The 20,359-nt window shown below is 49.1% G+C and overlaps 1 protein-coding gene across 9 annotated transcripts in view; it reads left to right on the top strand.

The window, feature by feature from the left end:
- TSPOAP1 (TSPO associated protein 1) overlaps positions 1-20,359 on the top strand; it is a 3,887,333-nt gene that overhangs the window by 2,009,037 nt on the left and 1,857,937 nt on the right. For all 9 annotated transcript variants that reach the window (XM_069614850.1, XM_069614845.1, XM_069614847.1 and 6 more), the window contains one exon: positions 8,255-8,364. In XM_069614850.1, coding sequence (XP_069470951.1) covers positions 8,255-8,364 — 110 coding nt within the window. The remainder of the gene's footprint in view (positions 1-8,254; positions 8,365-20,359) is intronic.

Below are 20,359 nucleotides of genomic sequence, written 5' to 3'. Positions count from 1 at the left end.
CTTCTTTTCTTCCGAAGGTTGTGTCTGAATTTTATTTGAGCCAGAAGGTGGTTCTTCCAGCTTTTTATCCTCCTCCGCATCCTGCTAAGGAAGAGGAGAGGCTCCATAGGATGGATCCTAGGAGAGCTTTGAGCTTTTATCTTTCATGGATGTCCCGGGTCAGAGTGGTCGATCAGCTCTTTGTAGGTTATGCTGGACGCCGCTTGGGTAAGGCTGTTTCCAAACAGACCTTGTCCGGATGGATTGTTTTGACTATCACTGAATGCTACCGTTTGGCGGGGAAGGACCCTGGTAGGCTTACGGGCTCACTCTACCAGGGGTGTGGCTGCCTCCAATGCTCTTCAAAGGTGTGTTCCTATTCGCAATATTTGTGAAGCAGCCACATGGGCCTCTGTCCATACCTTTGTTAAACACTATTCCCTAGACTCCATCCATGGGCAGTATTTGGCCAATGGTAAGGCAGTCCTCTATTCAGATATTTGATTGGGTACTCTAAATTTCACATTCTAAATTATTTCCCTCCTCCATAGTGTGGTACTGCTTTGGGAGTCTGTCATAGATGTGGAATACGTCGGAAGACACAATCCCTTCGAAGAACAAGTTACCAAACTGGTAACATTCTTTTGATGGGATGTTCCTCTGACGTATTCCACATCTCCTTCCCAGCCTGCCCCTCTGGAGAATTTCCCTTGTGATTACAGCTTCCATTTCCACAAGGCTGTAGGCAGTTATACTGGCAGGAGACTGGTGTCACACGTTCTGGGGGAAAAAACTAAACTGAGGCAACGGGTGCCTTGCATCCTATATATAACATCCAGTGACGTCGACCCTCAACGGAGGCCCTCGAGGGACACCGGCTCGATGCCATCGACGCAGGACGCCCTCTGCTGAAAAGATTCCGAAGTGCACAGCGGTGGGACACAACTGTCATAGATGTGGAATACGTCGGAAGAACATCCCATCGAAAGAAAGTTACCAGTTTGGTAAGTAACTTGTTCTTCTTAGCATATGTGGTGATGCGTTGAATGTGACTGCTTTCGAAATTAAGATGGGCAAATTGGAAGGTGATATGTGCTTAATGTGGGAATTTGTTTTGTTCTTTGTTTTTTGGGGCAATGTGATTAAATGTATTAATGCAAGTGATCAGTCATTCTCTGTATGGTGTATAGCTCTCAGGGGGGCAGGATCAGCTTAAAAGTGACTTTGCTTGCCTAACAGGGTTGCAGAGGAGCAGGAATTCTGTTTTGGTTGGGTTTAACTTGAAGTGTGTGCTTGACATTAAGGTTGAATGTGGAAGGGAGCAGTGTTTGAAACAGTGGATGATGTTGATCAGCATAATTGCCCAATTTGTGCGGTTTTGCTGTTGTATTATGTTGCAGCCATAATATTCCTTTAACAAAGTTTTTTTCCCACCAAATTGGTTTCTTTAAAGGTAAACATAAGCACAAAGTTCCTTCTTTTTATTTTATTGTATATGGTTTATATATGAAACCTTTACATTCATTTTTAAAACATTAAAAAGACAATTGGAGGCCACCAGGGGGCGCATAGGCAATGGCTGCCTAATTCCCGAGCTCCCGCCGGCGCCAGGTCAGAACGGGGATTGAGCCCCCCCCCGATACCCCTTCAGTGAGAATAAAGAAGCCCAAACGGGCTGTGAACCCCCGGTGCTCCCCCCCCCGAAAGAAACAGCGGAATCCAGGGACCCCGGAAAAGCGGAGATCCAGCACCGTGGCCTCGGCGGCGCGAGCATCACGGCGTCCCGAACGGCCGCAGGGCTGGGGGAGAAGCGGAGGCCCGCCGATCCTGTAGACCGTCACGGAGGCGGTCACCCCCCCCTCAGAGAGGATCGCCCTGCCACCAGGTGAGCGTACCGTGGAGTGGAGCCACCAGGCCCACGCGGGTTGGGCCTATGTCCTCAGAGCGAGGCGGCGACCTCCCTGTACCTCGCCCAGGCAGACAGACAGCGGTGTCGGCGGCCCGCGCCCGGGGAGGGACAGAGCACAATCGTCCGCACCAGTCGCCAGACAAGAAGGGGAGGCAGCACGGGGCCGCAAATCCTTTCTTGGCCTCCGCTCGGAGTGCATCCGCGCACGGACAACGATCAAGATGGGGCCGCGGCCCACACACCCCCCAAACCAGCAGAGCGCACGAAAGACACCGAGGGTCCAAGGGACTCCCGCGCCGGGTGTGAGGCCCCCACCAGAGGGAGGCGGGGCGTGTGCCCGCCCGGTAGCGTCCCCCCAAAGAACAATGAAAGACCACGGAGGTGGGAGGAGAGTGGTTCCCCCCCTCCCGTGGAACACACGAAGGACACCGCAGGACCCGGGGACTCCTGCGCCGGGTGCGAGGCCCCCGCCAGAGGGAGGCGGGGCATGTGCCCGCCCAGCAGCGGCCCCCCAGGAACAACAAAAGATCACAGAAGCGGGGGGAGGGTGGCCCCCCCCCGCAGAAAGCACGAAAGACACCGCAGGACCCGGAGACTCCCACGCCGGGTGTGAGGCCCCCCCGCCAGAGGGAGACGGGGCGCGTGCCCGCCCGGCAGCGGCCCCCCAAGAACAGCAAAGGATCACTGAGGCAGAGGGAGAGTGGTTCCTGCCTGTCCTCCCTCCCCCGAGGGCGTCCCCATCTGTGTGGAACCTGCTGGCCCGCCGGGTGATCCCGGGGCCCCCACAGCACCGAGGTACACCCACCGGAGAGGCTCGGGGGGGCACCTGATGAATTGGCAGAGGAATCTACAACAGTACCGCTTCCAGGAGACAGGTCCCCGTGACACCGGCCCGTCCCACGACAGAGAAATGGCCCACTCGGAAGCCCCGGAGCCTTCGATGCGGGGCATGGAAAGGGTTTTTCGCCTCAATCATATAAGAGATCAGGGACATGCGCTCCGATATTGCGCAAAAATTCAAAACAAATTGACCAAAGTGTGGGCAAGGTTGAAGACAGACTTCTTCAAGTGGAGACCAACCAGTCCACCTCAGCAACTGAGGTAGAGACGAATATGAGGCTATCTGCCCTAGAGAAGAGGGAAGAGGAGAGGTCGAGACAAATGGATGATTTCGGAAATAGAGAACGGAGGAACAACCTTAGATTTTTCGTGGCCGCCGAGGTGGAGGGGGAAACGGAAAGGGAGGTCATCCCAGTGGTGCAAGACATTATTGCCCTCCTCTTTGAAGAGGAAATGACCACAGAACTCACCTTTGACCGTGTCCGTAGAGCAGGACGACGGGCAGGAGGGCCCTGCTCTATTTTGGTCCAGTTCAACTACTACTCGGAAAAGACAAGGGTGCTGGAGGCTGCCAGGAAAACTCAGGAGATTACATATTACAATTCCCAGGTCTCCATTTTTCAGGACCTCTCCGCATATACGTTGGCCAAACGCAGGATGTGCCGCCCCCTCACCCAGCTGCTGAAGGAAAAAGGGGTGCACTACAGATGGGGCTACCCCTTCTCTCTAGCCTTTGAATACCTGGGCCAGCGGTCGATGTTGATCACAGAGGAGGACATCAAGGAGGCTATCCGGGACTATGTGTCGGAACCAACCCATTGAAGGGGTCCCATTGGCCCGGCTCTGGGCGGTGCAGATGGCCCGGGCCCATCGGGCAGAAGAAAGAAAACAGGCGCAAGGAAATTTAGGAAGATGAACACACCCTCTCCGGCAAAGGAAGGAGAGAGGAATGACTCCGAGGGATAATCGCCCAGGGGGGCACGACCGACAAAAAAAAAAAAAAAAAAAGAAAAAGTGCGAGAGCAAGGATCACAGAAGCGTCCGGAGTGCCCGGCCCATTCCTAGATCGGAATCGGGGGGAAAAATTGGAGGCCACACCGGAACAAGAGATTCCCCAGAAAGCGAGGTAAAGCGGAATTTACCGAGGGGTCTTAGCCGGGTGGGGGGCTCACAGTAAGAACCTTTGCAAGGATCGCCTGGCCAAGGGGGGCAGGCTGGTGGTCCGGCCAGAATGCCAGAAATGGCGGAACTTAACGGCTGGATGCTGGAGAGGGGAATGGGGGGCTACAAACTAGTTGGGATTTGTTTGTTGGGAAAGGGGTTTGGGGGCAGTTGGGGAAAAGTTCTACAAGTGTCCGAACAAGGAGGCAAAGGGAGACGGAAAGGAGTACCAATGCGAAGCTGTTGACCAAGAGAGGGGGAAACATGGACTATGGCTGATAGCCGGCCGGCCCTGGGAGTGGGAAACCTGAATGTGCGGGGGCTGAATACCCCCACAAAAAGATCTTTGGTTTGCAGGGAATTTAGGAGGGCGAAATTGGACTTGCTTTTCTTCCAAGAGACACACTGTGCACAAGGGAAGGAGCCCAAAATGCGAGGGGGCGGAATTGAGGAGGTCTTCCACGCATCCCATAAGGGAAAGAAGAGAGGGGTGGCCATACTGGTGGCAAGGAACGTAGGCTTTGAGAGAGAGGCCATCTTGAAGGACCCCGAGGGCCGATACTTGCTGGTACGGGGCTCCTTACAGGGCTCCCCTCTAACCCTGGCGGTAGTGTACGGCCCGAATGAAGGACAAACCCTATTCTGGGAGGAAGTAAGAGACAAGCTAAAACTGTTTGTGCAGGGCCCATTGGTGGTGGGGGGGGATTTCAATATGGTCCTTGACCCAACCGTAGATAGAAAGCGGGTGGACTCCCAATCCCTCCAACCCGCAGATGAAGCCATGGCGCAAAACTTCCGCAAGGTGAATGAGTGCCTGGGCCTGGCGGATACAATTCCGATCCCCCGAACAGATGTCCCTTCCTTCACTTACTACTCAACCATCCACAACTCTTTTTCTAGGATAGATTACATCTTCGTGGATGAAACCCTCCGCCCATATGTGGCGGGCTACAGGATAGACCCTGTCCCGTGGTCAGACCACGATATGGTCCGCATCACCTTGGCAGTTGACTGGTGTAGAGAGCGCAGGGGACGCTGGACATGCAACAATGCCATATTGAAGGATGAGGTTCATGCCCAGGCCGTCTTCGACGCCATAGCAGAGTTTTTTGAGATTAATGACAATGGGGAGGCGGGCACGCACACACTCTGGGACGCCTTCAAGGCAACCCTACGAGGTGTCCTCATAAAAATGGGAGCCCGAAAGAAGAGGGAGAGAGAGGCTCAGGAGACAGCACTGCGAGAAAAAATAGCTCACCTCCAGCCAGGGGGATCCCCAGAGCAAGCCCTGGAGGGTGACCGGGTGGCCGCGCTGGAGGACTACAGACTTCAGCTAAAAGACCTACTCCTGCATAAAACGGAGAGGAGTCTCCTGATGGTAAAACAATAATACTATGACAAAGGGGACAAAGCGGACAGGATCTTAGCGTGGAAGCTGAGAGAGCTCCAGGCTAGTAGAAGGGTGAAAGAGGTAAGGGACGCCCAGGGGACCCTTGGTTGCGACTCTCCCCATATTGGAGAGGCCTTTCGCCATTACTACAAGGCATTATACACATCGGAATATGACAGGGATGAGACCCAGATAGAGACCTTTCTGGATTCCGTACAGATCCTGTCCCTGTCTAGGTAGATGGCGGAGGGGTTGGAGGGCCCGGTGACCGAGGATGAAATGGAAAAGGTGATTGGTGGGATGAAGGTGGGAACCTCCCCTGGGGAAGGTGGGTTTACCGTTTACTTCTACAAGAGATTTCGCTCTGCCCTGGCCCCATACCTAGTGACAGTCTTCAATGCTGTACTGAACGGGGGGCATCCTCCCCGAATCCATGATGGGGGCCATAATAGCAGTCTTGCCTAAGAAAGGGAAGGATCTCGCAGAGTGTTCCTCTTACCGCCCTATATCACTGTTAAATATCGGTGTTAAGATTCTAGCTAAGGTGGTGAGGAAGCGGATGGAGGGGATAATGCCGAGGCTAGTCCACGGGGACCAGTAGGGCTTCATTAGGGGTAGGCAAGGCTCCGATAACATTCGCAAAACAATAGACCTCTTCCATTATGCCCAGAATTCAGAGCTCGATGCATGTGTCCTCTCCCTAGACTCAGAGAAAGCCTTCGACAAGAGTCGAATGGAGGTACATGGAACTCCTTCTCCAACGAATGGGCTTCGGGTCCCATATTATGAGTTGGGTATCAGCCCTCTACAGAGCCCCCACAGAAAGGGTACAGGTGAACGGGAAGCTGTCCGATTCATATCCTCTCTCCCGAGGGACGAGACAGGGATGCCCACTCTCCCCCTGATATACGTCCTCACGATGGAAGCATTGGCCATAGTGATCAAAACCCACCCGGGCATCAGGGGGATTAGAAGGGGGGGAGGTTGAATTCAAGCTCTCCCTGTTTGCAGATGACATCTTGGCCTATCTGGTAGACCCGGGCTCCTCACTCCCTCCCTTCCTAGCCCTGGTGACTGAGTTTGGACGCTTCTCGGGTTTGAAAATTAATACCGCAAAATCTGTCCTGCTCCCGATGAGAACAAAAGACCCAGTGCTGGACCCCCTGGATAGGTTCCACGATATTGTAGTAGGGAAAGACGCTATACGATACCTGGGCGTACTTCTCACCAGGGACCTCTCTAATCTGAGCACCACTAATTATGGCATCATAATGTCTGAGATCTCATCTGATCTGAGGAGGTGGGACAAAATGATCCTCTCGTGGTATGGCTGGATGATCCCAGTGAACCATGTTGAGGGCGGGCAGAGTCGCTCTCGCTCAGAGATGGAAAAGCCCTGGTGAACAATGACTCTAGTTCCTTCCTCACAAACTGGGTGGGTGTGCAACAATCTTGGGATTAGGATGTTCATTGACTCTGAAGTACAGATCTTGGCCCGGAAGGGTCAAGACTAGCTCCACAACACTTGGCAATTGACTGGGGGACCCATGGTTACCAGACATTTGGTTGAAAAAAAAAAGGTTGACAGGACAAATGGTCGACACCATTTGGTCGAAAGCCAAATGGTCGAATTTTATTTTTTTTGTATTTTCACTTTTTTTTTGTTTTTTTTTTTGGGGGGGGGTCCCCCCCAACCCCCTTTTTTTTTTCTAAAAAACCCTTTTTTTCCCTAAACGAAAACCTAAAAAAAAGAATATATTTTACAAAAATTCGACCATTTGGCTTTCGACCAAATGGTGTCGGCCATTTGTCCTGTCGACCTTTTTCTTTCAACCAAATGACTGGACAGCGGGACCCACGCCCCGGGGGTAGGCGGCGCCTAGTCAAGAGGTGACATGGTCACGAATCGCATCATCTCCGAGGCACAGGTCTCAGAGGGTACACTAGGAGTCTCCCTAGATGAACACTTTGAACTGGACACGGGGAAGGGGCATGGGGGGTTGTTGGGGGGGGTGATAGAGGGGGGGAGTTTGTTGTATTACAAAATGCCAATAAAAACTAAAGTTAAAAAAAAAGGCAATTGAAATTATCAATGGTAGAAAAGGAGCAGATCGTATAAACATTTTCAATACAGTACAATACAAGTAATTGTGACAAAGGTTCAGTGCATATTGGATAAAAATAGTATTAGACAAGTAGTTATATGTTTCCAAGATAGAGGAAACATAATAGCCAGAATTCCTATATATAAAGTAGCTGAAGGAAAGATATGCGACGTGGCCTAGACTAGAGAGGCCAGCCTGAGTAGTTGGAGCCAAGGCATAGTATCCATACAGAGCATCCCAATCCTCTCTCAAGCCAAAGCAGTGCCAAGTTCCAGTGATTTAATGAAGCTCGCCACCGCCAAACCTTCCGACATATTGGAGACTTCAAAAGTGTTTTCCTTGACATACGTTTGTATGCATTTATGCTTGTAACTGACAGAACCAAACTTTTTCTTTGGGTAGTTAAGCAGGTTGCTCTGAGATTGGGACAGTGCTACCTATTCATAGGTTTCTATTTTCTATTCTTTAAGGGTCCCTGTTTGGGGTTATTAAGAATCTATGGACTAAAGGTATTTGGTTTAAATTTTTAAAATGTTTCCTAATCCACCGTTTGGCTGTGGCCATGAAAATGTGGTTGTTTTATTTAAATATAGATAGAGTTCAAAGAATATAGTGATGTGTGACCGGGAATTCATGCTAACAATTGTTGCTGGACACCAAGGTACCATAGGTTATGAACTAGACATAGAAAATCACGCATTTACCATGTGCGGCTGTAAACTTTATAGAGGTTTATAAAGGAAAGCAATGAAGAATGCATTTAGAAAATGTAGCGTTTAAAGGTAGTGAAAACTAAACACATAATAGGGATTAATTAAGTATGAGTATGTTGGAATGCAAAGTATCTTGATTATGTCCCATTCTTCTCAGGTGGATACAGCAAGTGAAATGGAAGAACTAGATGTCGATAGTGTGTCTCTAATGCCGGAGCCAGACAGCCGGGCCTCTGCCAAGCTTCAGGTCTTTCTTGCTCGATACAGGTACCAATTGAATGTGTATTATGTACTCTTAAATTATTATGCCTACACATTTAAAACAATAGTTTTTCCAAACATTTTTTATCCTGTACAAAGATATTTGTTTGTCATTTCTTGGCCCACAAATTCATGCGGTTGGAAGAATTCTCATCAAACATCTGTGAATCACTCAGAACATCATAGAGACTAAAAAGGGGCTCCTATCCTTAACACCATTTTAGATTTTTTTTTATGCTTTGCACAGCATAGAGAGAATGATTGTGCTTTACAAGAAGTTATTTCAGATATTTGTTCTTTAAATAATGTTGACAATTGATAGTGATCATTAAGTTTAAATGTTTTTCTCTTGATAGAAGGGGGGGAAGGACCTTTAAACACCTTAAAGAGAATAAGATAAATTGAGCATGCACGCAATATATTTCAGCATCAGTATGAAAGAAGTTTATTTAAAAATAAATTCATAAAATGTACAATGTAAATCTATTTCGAATGGATTGTGTCCGCCAACGTATTCCACATCTTTGACATGTAATGTCCACAGCTGTGCACTTAGGAAACTTTTTCAGCAGAGGGCGTCCTGCGTCAATGACATTGGGTCGATGTCCCTCAAAGGCCTCTGTCGAGGGCGACCTCACCGGATGTTATAGGGCGCCCATAGCCCCAGTTCTGTTTTTTCAGTGAAAGTGTTGCTTCGTGAAACTCAGCGCGCCTCGTGTGTTCATCGTTGAGATGTCTTTTTCTTCGACCCCTCCAACTCCGCGGTCTGGCTTCAAGACTTGCCGGGACTGCAAGTTGAAAATGTCGATCACCGACCTGCATCGCATTTGTTTGTGGTGCTTGGGCGAATCGCACGACACGACGACTGATCGAAATGCCAATCGCTGACTGCCAAGGTCTTGCGAGAGCGTAAGGGGAAGCTCCAGGTAGGTAGTGGCTCTAAGCCAAGTAAGTCCCGAAAATGTAAATCGTCCCAGGGGGTTTCCATCGACGACTCGAGGGGCGACTCTCCGCGTTGGGAGGTGGCCCGGGGATCTCGGTCCCGGAGTGGTTCCCGCCATTCTTCTTCCTCGCCCCGGCACTCTAGGAAGCGCTGTCAACGGTCACCTTCCCCGTCCTCCTCGGAGGACGGTGCCTTGAGGAAAGTGGCATGTCCAACCAAGCCCTCAACTCCAGAGGAATGGGCTGCCTTTAAGGAGCAGATTTAGCGATATTCCAATCGCAGGGCACGGTTCAGGTCGAGCCTTCTAACGTAGCCGGCAAGGAACGATCTCGTACCATGGCTTGCACACCTTCGGGCTCGAGTCCGCGACGCTACTCGCACCAGGAACCTTCAAGGTCCCGTTCGACAAGGCTCAGGAAAGTCGCCAGAGACATGCCTCCAGGTCTCGGTCCTCGACTCCAGCGAGACTGCTGCAACCTGCTATGGGCTTGAAGCCGGCGTCGACTAGGTCGGCGCTGTGTCTGTTCGACTCGGACGTTGACGCTTTGCCGTCTTATTAGTCAACAGTGCCGTCGGCACCAGTGTCGACGCCGAAGCCTTCGGCGATCACGTCGTCAAAGCCTTCGGCACCCCCAACCCTTTCGGGTATATTTCCCCACAATTTCCCTGTGGAGTACCCGGATCTCATGGATCCTCCTAGGAAGGCTACTGGGAAGTCTGTGAGGCCATTCTTGCACTCCAGGCCCTCTTCTGTCCCCAGGCCAGGCTTTCAACTCCCTCTGGATAACATTTATAAAGAGGAGGTCTGATTTTGAGGACCCTGGTGAACTTGATGTGGCTCCAGTTTTTTCTGGAGACAGTCAATTGGAGGAGTTGCGACAAACCCTTGATGACGCCAATGGGTTGGTGTTAGGGAAAATTCTCATAAATGGCTAATTTCCCTTACCTAATGAGTCCCTCAGCAGCTTTGCTGGATGTCTAGGATTTATTTTTTCCACCTGGTAAGAGTGTGAGCCTTTTTTTCCCACTCTTACATGTGTTTTGCTGTGTGTGTTTTCACTTTTTGTGTGATCTTGAGCACTGGCACCTCACCTACTCCAGGGCCTCATATTTTCATGTATGTTACACTGCACCTTCAGTGCAGTGACACAGGGTTGTCTTTGAGACTTCACACCGACTCCATTTTTTGGGGCTGACTACTGTATTGTTTCGCTCCCTTTACATTAAGACTTGGCTGGTGGCAGTGGTAACTACCCTAACTTTTCTACCGCGATTATCTTATATAAACGTGGTCTTGTTTTAGGCTATTATATTAGCCACGAACATAAACCTGCTTGACCAAATACATTTTATTTTGGCTCCAGCTGGGTTTATGGGTCTTTTTTTTCTCTGCGCACCAAACCGGGAATGATTGCTTTGTTCGCTGTCTTTTCGCAGGCTTCTGCACAGAAGCCCTCCTTAATGCACCTGAAAGTCTAGGTAGGCAAGATGTGAGGGAGGGGCCTTCGGACCCCTGCCATGGGTTCCCTTGGTAACCCAAGTCGCACTCCTGCTTGATTGGCTAAGGGGACTGTCCTTGCCAGGACAGCCACCCTGCTGTGTGATTGACAGCCAGGCTGTATAAATGGGGGAAAACTGCATAAAAAGCAGGTCTCTGGGACTGGAAAGGCAGAGTCGCCACTGGAACGAAAGAACTAACGAGGAACTGGCAGAAGAGGACCCCTACAACGACTGAACCGCCTGGTGAAGCCCTGCTGCAGGTCCGAATCTCCAGAATCCGCTGACAGAGAAGATCCTCCAGGAAACTTCTTCCCTTGAGCTGGTGGGACCAACCATTTTGCCCAACTGCAAGCCAGGACCCCTCCTCTGGTCGAATTCGCTGTACAGAGCTACAGTGGGCCGGATAGCCAGGAAGGTCGGACCCTGCTTGGGTTTTAAGGAGCACACCTTTTATTTGTTGCTTTGCTCTGCTGCTGGTTTCTTCCCTGGGTAGTGCAGGACCCTCCAGTCTTCCTACTTCTTGTCAGTCCGACAGTCGCTTCAGGAACCGTGAGCCTGCAGGAGCTACCAGGAACGTCCGCCTTAGCTACAGCTTTCTCTCCGTTTTAAGGTACTGTGCAAATCCGGTTGTCCGTTTCTTTCAACCGCGGTGAAAGTGTTTGAAATCTTTATCCAATCCAAGGGCTTGTCCTTCTCTTCTCTTTGAACTAACTTTTGTATCAACTAACCTCGTCCGGAAACCGTGCCACAAACTTTACAGCGAACTACCCTGAACTGTGTGATCTTGAGCAAAAGACTTTTGACCCATTGACTTAGACCCTAAGCGTTTTCTATCTGATCTCCTCACTGAAGTTCCCCTTGTTCAACTGCCAAGAGTACCTACCTGTTGGTTTGATCTAATTTCTAATAACTTTTGTCTTTCCCTCCCTTTTAAATTGCTGGGGTGCCATTTTGCTCCCACTTCATTTTGTGAGCTTAACTTGTCTGGAATTTAAGGGAAGTGGTGTGGTGTATTAAGATTGTGATTTTTGACTTGCTTATAATAGTGCAATATTATACAACTGAAGAGTTAAATAAATGTATATTTTTTTTACATGGAAACCTAGTGTTTGCCTGAATCATAGTAATTGCTGTCCTTTGTGTAACTATTTGATACTGCTCACTTACTCTTGCGAGTCTTGCTGCTCTGCTACTGCTACCACTTTAACTTTGTAGTACAGGCTTGTACCAAAGGTGAATTTGTACTGTCACTCGTAGTCTTAATTGTGTGTGATGTTCCCAAAGGGTACTGCATATAATTCTGCCTAACATTTGGACACTTCTCCGGAAGTGGAATTTGGTAGGCCTGAGCCTGGGTGTCATAAATCACCAAAGTATCAACTAAAAAGGATATAGTAACCAAAAAAGGATACAATTTGGTAGGGCTTTCCCAGATCCTATCTTCACACGACTTGATTGAAGGCAGGTCAAATTAGACCTTCCAAATGATACAACTCTCTGACTGAATAAAACAGGCAGAGAGATGGATCACTGGAAAGGGCGTGGGAATTGTACAGGAAGTAGGCCTAAAATAAATAAATATCATAAGACACTGTCCCAAATTAAATACTAAGAAACACAGAATTGGGATTAATTCAAACACTGACCTTAGGGCTAAACTTAAGACTTCCAGGACAATATCTTGAAGAGTTCCAAGAGTTGAACAAATGACAAAGGAAGGGAAGATTAGTAAGGGAGACTTATCCCGAACGGCACAAGGCTCTCGCTAGATACCGGGTTGGTGCACCACAGGGTAGCGTCCAATGTACTGTGCACATTCACTTTCCAATAGTTCATGAAATACTTCCTTTCCCACAAAGAACAAAATAAGAATCTCACCTGTTGACTGTCACAGGTACCAAAAGTTCGAAGAAGTTCAGAAAAACATGTACAGGATTGCACGCGACAGCATACACGCAGCCAAGCCAGCCGCGCCTGTAGACAGCGTTTCGGCGTGAAGAATCGGACACGCGAACAGGATTCACGCAGCTCTGGACAGCCGCGCTAGCAGACAGCGTCCGCGTGGAGATTTGGCACGCCAACTGGATTCACGCAGCTCAGGACAGCCGCGCTTGCAGACAGCGTCCGCGTGGAGTTTTGGCACGCGAACAAGATTCACGCAGCTCAGGACCGCCGCGCTTGCAGACAGCGTCCACGTGGAGATTTGGCACGCGAACAGGATTCACGCAGCTCAGGATAGCCGCGCTTGCAGACAGCGTCCGCGTGGAGATTTGGCACGCGAACAGGATTCACGCAGCTCAGGACAGCCGCGCTTGCAGACAGCGTCCGCGTGGAGATTTGGCACGCGAACAGGATACACGCAGCTCTGGACAGCCGCGTTTGCAGACAGCGTCCGCGTGGAGATTTGGCACGCGAACAGGATACACGCAGCTCCGGACAGCCGCTCTTGCAGACAGCGTCCGCGTGGAGATTTGGCACGCGAACAGGATACACGCAGCTCTGGACAGCCGCGCTTGCAGACAGCGTCCGCGTGGAGATTTGGCACGCGAACCGGATACACGCAACCCAGGAATTAGCGTGTGGAGGAAAACAAGCTCAAATTAGGCCAAAGAAGTTTGCTGACAGGAATGCAAGAACGCAGGTCCGGGGTTCAGCTACAAACGCCAACATTGACTTAATCAGAAGCAGCGAATGGAGTTTCCACGCTGCTTATGTACGCACTGCCGTGATACACGTGACGGACCTAAGTCACGTGAAAATTAACGACGTGAAAAATGCAGACGTCGTTTTCCGGGCAATGTATCGAACAACCTCCATTTTGAGTAAAAAGGTCTACTGGTTCTGTGGGCGTAACTCATCTTGTATGGAGAAGTTGTTCCTGGTCCAGGGGTATGTCCGGCAAGCATGACACTGGGGCTCATGCTGAGTCTTCATACAGGAGGCTCATGGCTAGGGTCTCGGAGTATCTGGGCTGGTCCAGTCCTCCTGAAGACTTTGTACAGGATGATGTAACGGACATCTTAGATCAAGGTCCATCTTCTGACCCGGTGTTACCGTTTCATCTCACCTTACAGAAAAGGGTGGCAGCTGCTTGACAGTCCCCGGAATCTCTTCCGGCTGTTAATAAATCTTTGACATAGAAGTGCCGCCCTTCCGTTGCCGACTGCAGCTATTTATCCACTCATCCCACTCTCGAGAGTTTGGTGGTTCAGGCCGCTACGTCCACCTCGAGGCAGGTGGCGTACCCTACGATCCCTCCTGATAGGGACGACAAGCACTTCAACGGTTGTGCTTGGAAGGTATTTTCTGCTGGGAGCATGGCCTTGAAATCCGCCAACTCCACTTGTGACTTAGCAAGGTTCTCACACACTCTGTGCACCTGTTTTTCTTTAGCGGCTGTGCATATTCCCTAGGGGGAAGAAAGGGATGGGTTCCTTGGTTTCGTGCAAGACGGCAAGGATGCCATGTGCAAATCCCTTCAGTCAGGTTTGGATACGGCCGACCGTGTTAGCCAATCCATGGCTACGAGCACCGTTATACGCAGATTTGCGTGGTTGCAGAAGTCGGGGGTTTTTTTTCGCCAGATGTGCAGGCCCGTCTTCTGAAAATGCCATTTGATGGCACACGTTTCTTTGGCAGCAAGGCTGACGAGAGCCTTGAGAGTTCGCAGACATCAAAAGCTGCGGCTAAATCTTTAAGAGCAGCTGTGCGTCCACCTCTGCCTTTTCATCCTAGGGGACAGCAATGGAGGGGAGGTTCTTTTCGTTACTACTCCTTTGGTAGAACGAGAGGGGCAGCCAGTCAAAGGGGCCAGGGAAAAAGTATCTGTGGTGGTCGGGGAAATTGTGGTGCCAAAGCCGCTCAGGCAGCTTGCCTTCAGGCACTGCCGCAGTTGCTTCCAAACAGTCATGAGGCCATGTCCCATGGTTCGCCGGTTAGGGGCAGACTGTCTCAGCATCTCAAAGAATGGCGAGCCATTACTTCAGATGGGTGGGTTCTGGATACCATAGCCCGCGGCTACTGCCTTCCGTTCCTTCATCGGCCTTACAACAATCCACCGGGGAAACTCTCTTTGAAGCTTCCAGATTTGCTCCTTGCATAGGAAATCTTAACCCTGCTGGAGAAAGGCGCTATAGAACTGGTGCCTGTAGCGGAGAGGAACAAGGGATGGTATTCCCCTTATTTATTTATCCCGAAGAAAGACGAGGGATTGAGACCCATCATGGACTTGTGTTGGTTGAACAAACTTCTCAGGAAGCACAAGTTCAAGATGGTTACTCTTTCTCAAGGCCTCCATGCCCTTCAACTTCAGGATTGGTTAGTGTCTCTGGACCTACAGGATGCTTACTTTCATGTGCCGATGCATCCCAAGCACAGAAAGTACCTGAGGTTTGCGTCTGGCGGCTTACACTTTCAGTTTTGGGTCCTGCCATTCGGATTTACCTCCGCCCGAAGGTCTTCACCAAGCTAATGGTGGTGATGGCAGCATACCTCAGGCGAGGGGGAATTCAAGTCTACCCCTACTTGGACGACTGACTGATCCGGGCGTGCTCTCCCGAGCAAGCGTTGGATCATCTCGGTCACACCTGCCGCACCCGCCACAGGCTGGGCTTCTCCCTGAATTTCAAGAAGTCTCATCTGACACGTTCCCAACAGCTCCAGTACATCGGGACTGTGTTAGACGCGTCCTTGGGGAAGTGCTCTCCTCCAAAGGTGAGGGCTCACCACATTGTGCAGATGATGGACAAGTTTCAACATGCCCAGAGTCTCCCGGCTTTCGAATTCTTAAGGTTGCTCAGCCTCATTGCATCCTGCATTTTTCTGGTGCCAGTGGCCAGGCTGCGGATGAGATCCCTGCAATGGGTCGTCAACATGCAGTGGTCGCAGTTCTCCGGCAAGATGTCGGATCCCGTCCAGATTCCACTCTCGGTCTCCCAGGATCTTCTGTGGAGGGCCAACGAAGGGAACCTAATGAAGGGGGAGCTGTTTTGGCAACCGTGGCCGGGGATGACTGTAGTGATGGACGCTTCCCTCACAGGATGGGGCGCTCATGCCAATGACTTGACCGCCAGTGGTGGTTGGTCTCCGTCGGAGTCCAAACTCCACATCAATCTGTTAGAGCTGAGAGCCATCAGGCTAGCCCTGAAGGCTTTTTTGCCGTCTGTACGGGGAAAGAGTGGCCTGATCATGACAGACGACACAGTGGCCATGCATTACCTCAACAAAAAAGGGGGTTGGTAGGATCACTCCCGTTGTGCAGAGAGGCAATGCAGCTCTGGTTCTGGGACATCCAGCAGGGAATTACGATCTCGGAAGTTCATCTGGCCGGAGACGAAAATGCGGCGGCGGACGCTCTGAGCAGGCAGAGCATGATCTCTCACAAGTGGGAGTTGGCTCAGGAAGTCCTTCAGGAGTTCTTTGCCCTTTGGGGAACCCCACAAGTGGATCTCTTCGCCACCAGTGTCAACCAGAAGTGCGAGAGATTCTTCTCAAAGGAATTTCCTCCAAGAGGAGCTTTAGGAGATGCGTTCGTAGTGGATTGGTCATTCCCACTGCTGTATGCGCTTCCTCCAGTCCCCGACATTACGCAAGTGTTGCGGCGGTTACGGAGGTTCGGTTCCCACATGATCCTCATTGCTCCGGATTGGGCCAGGAGAGCCTGGTACCCGGACCTTCTAGAAATATCCATCTGCCCACCACGCCGTCCTCTCTACCGAGAGGATCTGCTCTCGCGCGAGGGGGATCAGGTTCTCCATCGAGAGGTCAAGACTCTCAACCTTCACACTTGGTATCTGAAAGGTTGAGGTATAAGGATTGGGACCTCCCGGATGACGTGATGGAGGTGTTGCTTTCGGTCAGGCGGTCTGCAACAAAATCCCTGTGCCATTGGCGTAAGTTCTGCGATTGGTGCAGAGGCCACAATGTTGATCCTTTTCAGTGCTCCATTCCTATGGTTCTGTCTTTCTTACTTTCTTTGGCCCACAGGGTCTTCAGGTGGGTACCATTAAGAGTAACCTGGCAGCCCTGTCTATCTTTAAGCGCTCGTCTGAAGAATGTTCTTACTTTAAGATTCCTTTGATTTCTCAATTTCTTAAAGGACTGACTAATGTATTTCCCGCCGTCCCCTTTCCAGGTGCCGGTTTGGGATTTGAATTTGGTTTTGAAATTTCTCATGGGTGCTCCGTTTGAACCTTTGCACTCTTGTCCTTTGAGATTATTTAGGGTTTCATTAAGGGTTTTAGCAAAACCCTTAATGAAATCTACTCAGTAATTCAAGCATGGATGGCACATCATGGACTCTGTCTCAATGACGAAAAAACCGAGTTGATCATCCTTGGCACTCACGACAAACTCAAAAATCTCAATCCCGCATTTAAATCCTTCACCATAGATGGCAATCTCATCCCCGTGTCAAATAACACCAACACCCTTGGGGTTTACATCGATGCCACCTTATCCTTCTCCAAACAAACTAATGCAGTAGCATCATCAGCCGCTTACACCTGCAAGCTGATCACTGCATGTAGGCCGTTCATCTCCTCACCCAATTGCATTACTCTTGCTAGAGCATTAGTCCTATCCAAGATAGACTATTGTAATGCCCTTTACTTAGGCACTAGCTACAAAAATATCAACAAACTGCAAGTAATTCAAAATAATGCCATCGGAGCTGCCCTCAACATCCCCAAAAAGATGCACATCTCGGAGACCAGATGCAAACTACGTTGGCTTCCAGTCAAGCACAGAATATCCCTTAAAACCCTGGCCCTTACACATAAAGCCAGGGCCAACCTTGCACCAGCCTACCTCACCAACCAACTTACACCTCACACTTCTTCAAGACCTCTTAGAGCAGCACAAGCTAACACTATGTCCATACCGAGATTTAAACTTCATAACTCGGGTGGTGCTAGCTTCCCTGTACAAGCCTCCAAATTATGGAACACAATACCTGCGCTTTTGCGAGCAGAACCTTCATTTAACCTATTTAAACATAACAAGAAGTGTTGGCTTCACAACATGGACTCTATGACAGCCTAACCGCCTGATCCCAGCATGATCGACTGTCACTGGCACACTTTTGTAATTTATGTACTTATACTAGACTATGTATATATGCATTTGCATGACTAAGTTTGTACCCACCTGTAACTGCAATGTAACGTAACCCTTATTGACTGCTTTCAATTGCAACTGTAACCAGATCTAACTTATGCGCCCGTATGCCCCTGGGCCTGGCTGCGCTTTATAAATAAAATAAATACAAATAAATACAAATTGTCCTTCAAGACTGTGTCCTTGGTTGCGGTTACTTCCGCTCGCAGAGTGAGTGAATTGCAGGCACTATCCTCTAAGCCACCCTTTACTGTGTTTCACAACGACAGGGTTGTACTGTGGGTGCGTCCCTCCTTTCTACCTAAGGTAGTATCTGACTTTCATTTGAGTCAGAAGGTGGTTCTTCCATCTTTCTATCATCCTCCTCATCCTGGTAAGGAAGTGGAGCGACTCCATCGGTTGGATCCTAGGAGAGCTCTGAGCTTTTACATTTCTATGATGTCCAAGGTCAGAGTGGACGATCAACTCTTTGTAGGATATGCCGGACACCGATTGGGCCAGGCTGTTATCAAACAGACCTTGTGCAGGTGGATTATCCTCACCATTACGCAGTATTACAGATTGGCAGGTAAGGACCCTCCTGATGGATTGCGAGCTCATTCCACTAGGGGCGTGGCTACTTTCACCGCACTTCAACGGGGGGTTCCTATTAGGAATATTTGTGATGCAGCCTCATGGGCTTCAATCCACACCTTTGTTAAACATTACTCCCTGGATACAATCCATGGTCAGTATATGGCCTTTGGAAAGGCAGTTCTTTATTCTGCAATCTGATTGGGTACTCTAAATTCTTCTGCTTTCTCCATTTACTGGTACTGCTTTGGGAGTCTGTCAAAGATGTGGAATACGTTGGAGGACAAAATCCATTCGAAGAACAAGTTACTTACCAACTGGTCACGTTCTTTCGACTGGATGTTCTTCCAACGTATTCCACATCGCCCTCCCAGCCTGCCCCTCTGGAGAATATCCTATGCAATTGCAGTTTACGTACCACAAGGCTATGTGCAGTCAAGCAGGCATGAGACTGGGGGACACACGTTCTGGGGGAAAAAACTTAAACTGAGGCTACTGGCGCTGTGCGTCCTATATATAACATCCAGTGACGTCGCCCTCGACGGAGGCCTTGGAGGGACATCGACCCAACGTCATCGACACAGGACACCCTCTGCTGAAAAACTTTCCAAAGTGCACAGCTGTGGACATTACATGTCAAAGATGTGGAATACGTTAGAGGAACATCCAGTTGAAAGAACGTTACCAGATGGTAAGTAACTTGTTAATCTAGCAATAGAAAATCACATGGCATTTCCTAGACCTTAACAATTCCTTTCTAGCACCAAGCAACTACCATTCAATGATAAGGACAAAAATAAATGAATATAAACATCTTTACAGTGATGCGGTACATGAGTTTCTTCTGTATTAAATGAATTGCAGCCAATAAAATTCTAAGCAACAACATATAGACTAATCATCCACTTGCATTTAAAAAATAAAAGCTGATTGACAATGATAACAATTCAGATATCGAAGTAAAGGAACAATAAGACAATTCCTAGGAACAACATACTAAGGACAAAAAAAAAACAAGGAACGAGTTTCTTCTGAGACCAAATCCCATTTATAAATAATATTTTGATTTTTTATCCCATAAAGCCTGCTGGAACGCAAGTTGGATTTGGGACATACATAGTCTCATGACTACCTTTCTGGAAGCACTATTAGTAATATTATAAAAATATATTTTCGCAGAACCAGTGGCACATCTGAAAGGTAAAAAATGACATATAGAAACCAGACGTTGTTAAAGGCACATTGCATAAAATGAGCATCTTATTTCTGCAAAGCTGCCTGAATAATCGCATCCTAAACTGCTTTATTAATTTAACAGGGGATCATTCGAAAATTCAGATAAACCTAGTGATAGTAAACTAGATTTTACTCTGACCACCCAAGTAAAGCAAAAAACCGTATTGGGAGACTTGATGTCTTGAGGTTTAAATCTGTGTAAACTACCTTCTCATTGGACCAAACAAAGTCCCACAATAAGGCTGGAGTCATAGCTAGCGTACTATGCAGAGGCCTTCATCCCAGCTCTAAATATAACTATTTGTGGTAGATTTCCTAAATCCCAACAGGGATTTTAGGAATTTTCATTCAGCTCTAGCGATGCCTCCCTAATAAGAAATTGCCCAAACACCTGCAGCATGCCTAAACAAACCACTAGATTTAAACTTGTATACCTTTTTATGTCTGGCATCACTGAACCTCCACCATAATGCGCAGCAATTCGCAAGCTACTGCCATGGGATTGCAATAATCGAAGAAAGTCTACAGATATGTTTTTTCTTGATTTGAATTTAGAAACTTGTCATCCCATTAATGAAGCTTTTTGACTGTTTTAAGTTTCAGCGTAACTATCAAAAACATTCAGAGCCTTCT

The sequence above is a fragment of the Ambystoma mexicanum genome, chromosome 9 (genome assembly GCF_040938575.1).
Source record: "Ambystoma mexicanum isolate Mex_15411 chromosome 9, UKY_AmexF1_1, whole genome shotgun sequence".
NCBI lineage: Eukaryota > Metazoa > Chordata > Amphibia > Caudata > Ambystomatidae > Ambystoma > Ambystoma mexicanum.
This window is presented reverse-complemented; position numbering and strand designations above follow the sequence as displayed.